The sequence below is a fragment of the Theropithecus gelada genome, unplaced genomic scaffold (genome assembly GCF_003255815.1).
Source record: "Theropithecus gelada isolate Dixy unplaced genomic scaffold, Tgel_1.0 HiC_scaffold_15829, whole genome shotgun sequence".
NCBI lineage: Eukaryota > Metazoa > Chordata > Mammalia > Primates > Cercopithecidae > Theropithecus > Theropithecus gelada.
This window is the reverse complement of record NW_020257580.1, coordinates 7,232-18,294: the sequence shown is the minus strand read 5'-3', so window position 1 is coordinate 18,294 and position 11,063 is coordinate 7,232. Positions and strand designations below refer to the sequence as shown.

At 53.2% G+C, this 11,063-nt stretch overlaps 1 protein-coding gene across 1 annotated transcript; it reads left to right on the top strand.

Moving 5' to 3' along the window:
• Window positions 1–1,077: 1,077 nt before the first annotated feature.
• LOC112617030 (spermidine synthase) lies at window positions 1,078–3,267 on the top strand (the record flags this gene model as incomplete). The annotated part of the gene is made up of 5 exons (XM_025373762.1): window positions 1,078–1,231; window positions 1,764–1,847; window positions 1,931–2,076; window positions 2,772–2,894; window positions 2,971–3,267. Coding segments are annotated over 5 exons (528 nt in total), but the record flags the coding sequence as incomplete, so codon positions are not given.
• Between the last annotated feature and the right edge of the window lie 7,796 nt (window positions 3,268–11,063).

Here is an 11,063-nt window from a genome sequence, read left to right as displayed (position 1 = left end):
GATGGAACCTCCGTCTCTACTAAAAATACAAAAAAAAAAAAAAAAAAATGGCAGGACTTGGTGGCATGCGCCTGTAATTCCAACTACTTGGGAGGCTGAGGCAGGAGGTTGCGTTGCAGTGAGCTGAGATCGTGCCCCTGCACTCCAGCCTGGGCAGCAAAGCAAGACTCTGTCTCGAAAAAATAAATATTGACTGGGCAGACGTGGTGGCTCACACCTGTAATCCCAGCACTTTGGGAGGCTGAGGCGGGTGGATCACCAGGGCAGGAGATCCGAGACCATCCTGGCTAACACGGTGAAACCCCGTCTCTACTAAAAATACAAAAAATTAGCCGGGCGTGGTGGCGGGCGCCTGTAATCCCTGCTACTCAGGAGGCCGAGGCAGGAGAATGGGGTGAACCCGGGAGACGGAGCTTGCAGTGAGCTGAGATCGCGCCACTGCACTCCAGCCTGGGTGACACAGCGAGACTCCATCTCAAAAAAGAAAAAAAAGAAAAGAAATAAATAGGAAGGGACAAGAAAGCCACTCAGACAGGGTGATTTGGTCTGGAAGGAGCGGGTAGGGTTGGGAGAGAGGAGCTCAAGCCACAGGCAAGAGCCGGCTCTCAAGGAGAAAGAGAGGTACCAGAGTTTTTCCCGCTTTACACATTATAAACTGAGATTCCTAAAAGGGGCCAGCTGTGGAGGCTCACAACTGTAATCCTAGCGCTTTTCGGATGCCGAGGTGAGAGGATCCCTCGAGCCTAGGAGTTCGAGGCAACATAGGGAGACTCCATCTCTACCAAAAATTTAAAAAGTAGCCGAGCATGATGGAACACGCTCGAAGTCCCAGCTACTCAGGAGGCTGAGGTGGGAGGATCACCTGAGCCCTGGAGGCCGAAGGTGCAGTGAGCCATGATCCATGCCACTGTACTCCAGCCTAGGCCACAGAGTGAGACCCTGTCTCAAAAAAAAAAAAAAGGAAGGGCTTGGCCAAGGTCACTTGCCTGTGAGGCACTTGGAGAGTCCCACGTGGCTGTGTCTGGCTCCAGGTCCCCCAGCCCCTTGGCCCAGTCTGGTCCCTCCCATCCCCTCCAGGATGTCATCCAAGTCTCCAAGAAGTTCCTGCCAGGCATGGCCATTGGCTACTCTAGCTCGAAGCTGACCCTACATGTGGGTGACGGTTTTGAGTTCATGAAACAGAATCAGGATGCCTTCGATGTGATCATCACTGACTCCTCAGACCCTATGGGTAAGCAGCGGATGGGCCCCAGGGTTTTCTGACAGCTGCGGGTCTGGAGGTCAGCCTCCCCCAGGCCTTCAGAGTCGAGGATAGAGCAGCCTCCCGCCCCTTGAACTAGAGCTGTACTTTTCCCTTCTCAGTTGTTACCTGCCCTCTGAAACATGGCTCAGGACAGTAGGCAGGAGCCAGGCCACTGCCCTGAGTTCACAAGCTGGGCCCCAAGGAGAGTGGGGATCTGGCATTGGGACACTGAGGCCCCTGTGTCCTCTTCAGCCTCCCCTCTGCTCTGGACTGGTCAGCACTGGAGTGGGGGCAGGTTCTAGTCTTAGACCAAGGCCTGGGGTAGAGGTTCCTCTGCTGTGGTGCCAATGACACTCCCCCAAGAATGGGACTCAGGTGTGGAGCCTGTCACCCACAGACCTGGGTTCAGATCCTGGCTCTGGCCACCTGGCAGCTGTGTGGGTCTGTGTAGCGGGGTAAGAGTGGCCCTGGAGGTCTCAGCCAGACTGTGTTCAGTGTGTCTCCCTCCATCCTTCCCCAGGCCCCGCCGAAAGTCTCTTCAAGGAGTCCTATTACCAGCTTATGAAGACGGCCCTCAAGGAAGATGGTGTCCTCTGCTGCCAGGGTGAGCCACAGGCCTAGAGCAGTGGGGCGGGTGGGGCGGGGCAGGGCAGGCCCTGCCAGATGCTGATGCTTCGGGGCCCCCAGGCGAGTGCCAGTGGCTGCACCTGGACCTCATCAAGGAGATGCGGCAGTTCTGCCAGTCCCTGTTCCCCGTGGTGGCCTACGCCTACTGCACCATCCCCACCTACCCCAGCGGCCAGATCGGCTTCATGCTGTGCAGCAAGAACCCGGTGAGATGGGGGTGCCCAGGGGTGGGGGTCGGGGGAAGTAAATAAAGAGCCCTCCCCCTGCCGGGCGCGGTGGCCACGCCTGGAATCCCAGCGCTTTGGGAGGCCGAGGTGGGCGGATCTCGAGGTCAGGAGATGGAGACCATCCTGGCTAACACGGTGAAACCCCATCTCTACTAAAAATACAAAAAAAATTAGCTGGACATGGCGGCGTTTGCCTGTTGTCCCAGCTGCTGGGGAGGCTGAGGCAGGAGAATGGCGTGAACCCGGGAGGCGGAGCTTGCAGGGAGCCGGGATCACACCACTGCACTCCGGCCTGGGGGACAGAGAAAGGCTCCATCTCAAAAAAAAATAAAAAAAAAAAAAGCCGTCCCCAGGCCGGGCGCAGTGTCTTACGCCTGGAATCCCAGCACTTTGGGAGACCAAGGCGGGCAGATTGCTTGAGGTCAGGAGTTCAAGACCAGCCTGACCAACATGGAGAAACTCCATCTCTACTCAAAATACACACACAAAAAAAATTAGCTGGGTGTGGTGGCGTGTACCTGAGGCTGAGGCAGGAGAATCACTTGAACCCGGGAGGCAGAGGTTGCAGTGAGCCGAGATGACGCCACTGCACTCCAGCGAGGGCAACAGAGCGAGACTCCGTCTCAAAAAAAAAAAAAAGTACCCCCCCTGATGTGCCCTGGCCCGGTCCCCAGAGCACCAACTTCCAGGAGCCAGTGCAGCCGCTGACGCAGCAGCAGGTGGCACAGATGCAGCTGAAGTACTACAACTCCGATGTGCACCGCGCCGCCTTCGTGCTGCCCGAGTTTGCCCGCAAGGTGGGTGGCCTGTGGGGCCAGGTGGGGGGACCCAGGGACCCAGAGCACCCTCCTGACTGGCCTCGTGTCCCTCCAGGCCCTGAATGACGTGAGCTGAGCCCAGGTGCCACCGCGGATGCCACCCAGGACCTCGGACCTTGGAGCCTGCAGGGTGCCTCGGCCCCTCCAGCCCTGGGCCAGACCTCCTCCCGGCTCTCGCCCACCAACCAAGTGTTACAAGCCCCAGAATGCTGCCCGGCCTGCCCTGCTAGGCGGACTGTCTGTGTGTCTGTCTCTCTGGCGTTCCACCTCCAAGCCTATACCAGCTGTGTACAGCGCCATCTCTCTGCCTTCTGTTGCCCCTCACTCACCAAACACGTGTATTTATAGCAAAGATTGGAGTTCTGTGTCTCCTGACCTTGGCTGGGCCCAGGCAGGGCCACATTCATTGGGCGCCTCTGGGGTGAGGGTCTGCAGGGGCCTTGCTGTCTGACCCCCAAGGGTCTGCTGCAAGCCTGGGGCTGCAGGTGGGCCCTCGTGGATAACCTGGGGCACAGAGGGTCACCGCAGTCATCATGTGGGACCCAGAACTGTCCTGGGAAGCTGACGTAGCCGTCCCTTTACCAAACCCTTCACAAGACCACTGGTGACAGCCCCCCAAGGCAGTGGGGTGAGTGAGGTCAGGGTGGGGCTGCCCGGGAACCTCCTCAGAATTGAGGCCACTCACAGGTGTAAGTCAGGTCCCATCCAGGTGCTCCAGGGCAAATATAGGAAGGGGTAGCAGGGCTAGTTTTTTGGGCCTTTTTAAGCACATCAGAAGCTTAACACTGGCCCAGTGACTGTACCCTGACCCCACTCGAGGTATTCAGGCTTGGGTTCAAATTCCCACCATGCCCTGCCTCCCGTGTGGACAAATTGAGAAAGCAGATGTGGGCGCCCGCACCAGGGACTGCGAGGACAGGGGCTGTCCCCTCTCCAAGGTGCTGAACTCCTGCCTTCCAGGATGCAACGGTGGTGGGAGGAGGACAGAAAAAGAACCCTCCTTGCATGGGCATGGGCCTGAGTTGCCAACCCCTTTCCCCACCCTGGGCAGGGCCTGGGCCACAGGATGAATCAGGGTGGGAGGCCCCACTCTCAGCTGAGGCAGCCACCTCAGAGCCCTGACTCACCCGGGAATGTTTTCCAGGACATCAGAATAAGGGGGATTCAATTTCGCCATAAACTCTGGCCTCAGGCCAGTCACAGCCCTCCAGGCTCCACCCGCCCCCCACTCCCCACCCCTGTGAGCTCACCAGACTGAGCACCTTCAGACCTTTGGCCCTTCAGATCTGACCTCAGGCTAACTTCTCCAGGCCACCCTGACCTTTCAAATCAGTCTGGGGAGCTGGCGTCTGCCCCGGGGCCTTCACAGTCCCAGGGAAGGCCCGAGAGGAGCAGCTGGCGGTCAGGTGGGTTGGCAGGGGCTATTTCCGGAGCTTAACAGGCCAGGCTGCAGCTGGGTGGACCAGGCACTTTAATCTTCACAACCACCTGCCTGCAAGGTACTGTTCCTGCTGCACAGAGAGGCAAGGCGATGTGCCTAAGGACACACAGCCAATCAGCAGCCACCGTCTGAGGCCACTCCACCCTGCTCACCCCAGGGCCTCCTGCATCTCAGGCCAGGCACTCTGAATGTCCTGGAATGGATGGCCTCTCTGACATCTACTCCCTGGCCAAGATCCAGGCAGGAATGCTGCCCCCTTAGAGGGAGGATCCCATGACCCCCTAGGCGTGAGGGCCTTTCCCCAAGGGCTCTGGAATCAGACCTCGGTCCAGATCTCAACTCTGCTTCCCTTAGCTCTGTGACCTGCAGCCATGCAGACCCTCTGCCTGTTACCCTGATGTCAGAGGGGGAGCACACCGTCCGTTAGGAAGCTTTGGTGAGAAGCACGTGCGACACAGCACTCAACCAGTGCCAGCGCTCTGCACTGGCCCATCAGGACCACCTATCAGGGCGAGGAGAGAGGAGGGAGGGTGGACCAGGTTGCAGAAACAGCCGGGGCCATCTGGGAAGCAGGAGATCTGAGAAGCAGCAGCAGGAAGATGAAGTTGCTGGCAGCGTGGATCCTCTGCCTCCCCAGCCTATAGTCAAGTCTATACACACACCTGCCCGCCTTGAAGGGGCATGTGCCAGGGATGGGGGCAAGCCTGAGCCCCACAACCAGGTGAGTGCGATGCAGCCCAGGATAATTACTGAAACAAGCAGCCTTGATGAGGACACAACCTGGGTCCCCCAGAATCTTTGGGCCACAGAATCTTTGGGCCCAGAAATTTTTGGGCCACAAACAGGCCCAGTGTGGCATGGGGAATAACATCAATCCTATCTAGACTTTTCAAAATTTGATTTATTAAAATGAGCCAGGCCCCCGGCTTAAGGATTCATGGGTCCCTGTGGCTTGTCAGAAGAAAAATCATAGTCCTCCTCCCGCAGCCTCTTTCCTTCTTGGAGCTAATTATTTTGGTGTTTATCTTCTGTAGTAGAAAAAGAAATCGATTTGGTGTTTGTCCCCACTTCCTGTCACGGAGCCCCTAACACCTTTGGAAATTCCTGATGGGTAGGAGTGTCTTGTCATTCCTTATATGCTCCGTCAGATAACTCCCGAGTTTATGCTAACGCAGTGATTTAGGGTAGAGCCCCCGGGGAGCTTCAGGGTGGGGTTAGTAAGACCTAAAGACTGGAGGGTTGGGACTTTCACCCCACCCAGTGACCACCAGGAAAGGATCAGGAGAAGTCTGGAGATGAAGCTCTACAAATTCATGAACAATGAGCGCAGCCCGGGGTTGGTGGCTCATGCCTGTAATCCCAGCACTTTGGGAGGCCGAGGTGCACAGATCACTTGAGGCCAGGCTCGTTGGGAAGCCAACGTCGCAAAACCTCGTCTCTACTAAAAATACAAATATTAGCCGGGCGTGGTGGCGCGCGTTGATATCGCCAGCTACTCAGGAGACTGAGGCTGGGGAATCGCCTAAACCCAGGAAGCAGAGGTTGTGAAACTACCTTTGCCAAATTATGACTGAGACAGTGAAGGAGACCTATCTTAACCAACTCCATCTTGCTTCTAACCGCCAAGCTGTCCTTGTTCATTCTTGGGTGTAGGCTGAACTAACTTTGGGAGAAACTTAGTTTATGGTTTAAACAAAGACGGTCACAGCCCTTTTTCAAAGCAGATGTTCTTGCCTGGGGACTAGATTGTCATTGTAGGATTAACATTAGCCACAAGATTAGAAATGATGGTTTGGAGTCATGCAGCTGGAGGCTACAAGATTCCAACCCTCCCTAAACTGCTCCTAAAATCAGTCCTTGAGATATTTTGCAGACCCTGCACTTCATGGCCCCACCCAGATGGATAAACTGGCTCATCTGATCCTGTGACCCCGACCCAGGAACGGACTCAGTGCAAGAAGACAGCTCTGACTCCGACTTCCTGTGATTTCATCCCTGACCAACAGCACTCCTGGCTCACCGGCTTCCCCCACCTACCAAGTTATCCTTAAAAACTCTGCTCCCCAAATGCTCGGGGAGACTGATTTGAGTAGCAGTAAAATTCTAGTCTCCCGCACAGCCAGCTCTGCATGAATTACTCTTTCTCTATTGCGATTTCCTGGTCTCGATGAATCAGCTCTGTCTAGGCAGCCAACAAGGTGAACCCCTTGGGCGATTACAGTTACAGTGAGCCAAGATCGCACCACCACACTCCAGCCTGGGCGACAGAGCAAGTTTCTGTCTTAAAATAATAATAATAATAATAATAATAATGAAAAAACAGTTAAAGAAAATAAAAGGAAAAAGCAAAAGAAAATAAAAGAATAACTCTGGACGGAAATAGAGTTATAATTTAGCATTGATCAGGCTGCACTCTGGCAGTTACCTCCATGTAACTGAAAGTCAGGTAGCACCGTGCCCGACCAGGCTTTTCTTTAAGAATTGCTTGAGCTAGTCAGGGCACGGTGGCTCGCGACTATAATCACAACACTTTGGGAGGCTGAGGCGGGCAGATCACCTGAGGTCAGGAGTTCAAGACCAGCCTGGCCAACATGGTGAAACCTGGTCTCTGCTAAAAATACAAACATTAGCCGAGTGTGGTGGTGGGCACCTGTAATCCCAGCTACTCGGGAGGCTGAGGCAAGAGAATTGCTTGAACCCAGGAGGCGGAGTAGCTGGGATTACAGGCACGTGCCTCCACATCCAGCTAATTTTTGTATTTTGAGTAGAGTCAAGGTTTCACCATATTAGCCATACTGGTCTCAAACTCCTGACCTCAAGTGATCCACCCGACTCAGCCTCCCAAAGTGCTAGGATTAAGGCCAGGCACAGTGTTGAGAGTTTGAGACCAGCCTGACCAACACGGAGAAACCCCGTCTCTACTATAAATACAAAATTAGCCAGATGTGGTGGTGCATGACTGTAATCCCAGCTACTAGGGAGGCTTAGGCAGGAGAATCACTTGAACCCAGGAGGCGGAGGTTGCCGTGAGCTGAGATCACACCACTGCACTCCAACCTGGGCAACAAGAGCAAAACTCTGTCTCAAAAGAAAAACACAAACAAAAGCCAAAGTGCTGGGATTACAGGTGTGAGCCACTGCATCTGGCCTTATGATAACATTTTATCTCCTACACAGCTTCTTGTTTTCCCTGGAGCTTCTTTTTCTGTTTGTTTCTCGTTACTTAGTCTTCAATAAATGTATCACTCATTTAGCCCCAAAATGTTCACTAATTCTCTAAATGCTCCTGGGACTCAACAGGTGCTTGTCTTAATTTAATTTAATGTAACTTAATTTAGGAGAGCTAAGTAATTAAACATGAGGCCAAAGTACATAAGAAAGTGGCAGTCTTTTATTGCAAATATGCGCACACTCTCGGGCAAGGTTCTCTGGTCCTCAGGTGTGGGGGGCAAGGGAAGTTGCGCTGGTGCTCTCGGGTGAGGTTCTCCGGTCCACGAATGCAGGGGCCGAGGAAGTCACACCGGCGTTTACCGGCGGCGGACTTTTATGCATTGGTACTAGAAGGAGGAGGGCAGTGGGCAGGATAAGGGTGTGATAGAGGCATCTCCATAGGTGTGGCCGGGTAAGTTTCCATCTCTTCGGATTGACGTCCCGGGGCGCCTGCTCAGTTGATCTGCATTTTCCCGCACGCAAGTAAGTTGGTGATGAAGAACCCGGAAGCAACAAGGGCGGTGCCTTCTTGTTTACCTTCCTCCATCTTGTCCCTTCTCCCTCACCCAAACAGTGCTCTGTCATTGTCCCCTTTCTGGAGAAGCTGTCCAGAGCCTTCTCACCGCCCCCAATGGAGTCCCTTAGTGAATGGCATCTCTTGGACCTTATGTCTTCCTATTGAAACTGCTCTTGCAAAATTATGACATAACTGACCCCATCCTGTTCCTGACCTCCAAGCTGACCCTGCTCATTCCTGGGCGTAGGCCCAGCTGACCAGGGGAGGAATTTAGAGTTCAACTTGAAACAAGAATAATAATAGTTCCTCCCTAAAACTACTCTCTTCCCTGTTCTGGGGCTGAACCACCACCTTGGTAAGATTAATGAGCAGTCACAAGACAGGTGTAGTTTCTTTCTTTCTTTTTCTTTTCTTTTTTTAAGACGGAGTCGTGGCTGAGCACAGTGGCTCACGCCTGTAATCCCAGCACTTTAGGAGGCTGAGGCTGGTGGTTCACAAGGTCAGGAGTTCAAGACCAGCCTGGCCAACATGGTGAAACCCCGTCTCTACTAAAAATACAAAAATTAGCCGGGCATGTTGACACATGCCTGTAATCCCAGTTACCTGGGAGGCTGAGGCAGGAGAATCACTTGAACCCAGGAGGTGGACGCTGCAATGAGCTGAGATCATACCACTGCACTCCAGCCTGGGACAGAGCGAGACTCTTTTTTTTTTTTTTTTTTTTTTTTTTGATGGAGTCTTTCTCTCTCTTACAGGCTGGGGTGCAAACAGAGCGAGACTCTTTTTTTTTTTTTTTTTTTTTTTGAGATGGAGGCTCACTCTGTCCCAGACTGGAGTGCAGTGACGCGATCTTGGCTCATTGCAGCCTCCCAGGTTCAAGCGATTCTCCTGCCTCAGCCTTCCAGGTAGCTGGGATTACAGGCATGCACCACCACGCCTGGCTAATTTTTGTATTTTTAGTAGAGATGAGGTTGAACTGCAAAATAATTCTTTTTTCTGATCTTTTGAATATGATTTGCTGCTTGATTTTTCTCTTTCTCTTTGTTTGTAGAACATAATTCTTCTCTCCAGTGTTTTTAAATATATGTAAAGGTGTATTAATATTTTTATCTCGGCCGGGCACGGTGGCTCAAGCCTGTAATCCCAGCACTTTGGGAGGCCGAGGCGGGTGGATCATGAGGTCAGGAGATCGAGACCATCCTGGCTAACACGGGGAAACCCCGTCTCTACTAAAAATACAAAAAACTAGCCGGGCGAGGTGGCGGGCGCCTGTAGTCCCAGCTACTCAGAGGCTGAGGCGGGAGAATGGCGTGAACCCGGGAGGCGGAGCTTGCAGTGAGCCGAGATCGCGCCACCGCACTCCAGCCTGGGCGACACAGCGAGACTCCGTCTCAAAAAGAATAAAAAAAAAAAAAAATATTTTTATCTCCTTTTCTGGGCACTTGGGGCACACTTTCGATCAGTATCACATTCTTCAGTTCTGGGAAATTTTCTTGCATTATTATTATTACTATGTATGTATTTTTTGAGACAAAATCTTACTGTGTCACCCCGGCTGGAGTTCAATGGCATGAACATGGCTCTCTGCAACCTTGAGACCTCCTGGGTTCAAGCGATCCTCCCACCTCAGCCTGCCGAGTAGGCTGGCTAATTTTTAAAAAAAAAAATTTTTTTAGAGGCAAGGTCTTGCTATGTTGCCCAGGCTGGTCTTGAACTCCTGGTCTCAGGCAACCCACCTGCCTCAGCCTCCCAGCCTCCTGGGATTACAGGCAGGAGTCACTACACCCAGCCAGAGTCCCAGTCTCTAAAAGAAAATAGGCTAGGCATGGTGGCTTACGCCTATAATCCCAGCACTTTGGGAGGCTGAGGCAGACGGATCACCTGAGGTTGGGAGTTCGAGACCAGCCTGACCAACATGGAAAAACCCCATCTCTACTAAAAACACAAAATTAGCCAGGCGTGGTGGCGCATGCCTGTAATCCCAGCTACTCGGGAGGCTGAGGCAGGAGAATTGCTTGAACCTGGGAGGCGGAGGTTTGATGGCTCACACCTGTAATCCCAGCACTTTGTGAGGCTGAGGCAGGTGGATCGCTTTGGCTCAGGAGTTCGAGACCAGCCTGGGCAATACAGGGAGACCACCCCCCCCGATCTCTACAAAAAACGAAAACAAAAACAAAGGGGATTAAAAAAAGAAAAGATATGAATCCATGAGGATAGAGTGTGGAAGAGGAAGCAGCAGCCTCAAAGTTCTGGAAGCTGGAAGAACAGATAAACAGGTGTGAAATAACTGGAAAGCAACTTATTTATTTATTTTTTTTGAGATGGAGTCTCACTCTGTCATCCAGGCTGGAGTGCAGTGGTGCGATCTCGGATCACGGCAACCTCTGCCTCCCGGGCTCAAGTAATTCTCCTGCCTCAGCCTCCCGAGTAGCTGGTATTGTAAGTGCGTGCTGCCACACCCAGATGATTTTTATATTTTTAGTAGAGACGGGATTTTACCATGTTGGTCAGGCTGGTCTCAAACTCCCAACCTCGTGATCCACCCGGGTACCTTGGCCTCCCATAGTGCTGAGATTACTGGCATGAGCCACCAAGCCTGGCCAAAAGCAACTTCTAAGCCTGCAATGGAATTGGGAATTGGTGGCACCAGGTCCTTCCAGCAGGGTTTAAGAAATTAGCCAGCCAGGCCGGGCGCGGTGGCTCAAGCCTGTAATCCCAGCACTTTGGGAGGCCGAGACGGGCGGATCACGAGGTCAGGAGATCGAGACCATCCTGGCTAACACGGTGAAACCCCGTCTCTACTAAGAAATACAAAAAACTAGCCGGGCGAGGTGGCAGGCGCCTGTAGTCCCAGCTACTCGGGAGGCTGAGGCGGGAGAATGGCGTGATCCCGGGAGGCGGAGCTTGCAGTGAGCTGAGATCCGGCCACTGCACTCCAGCCTGGGCTACAGAGCGAGACTCCGTCTCAAAAAAAAAAAAA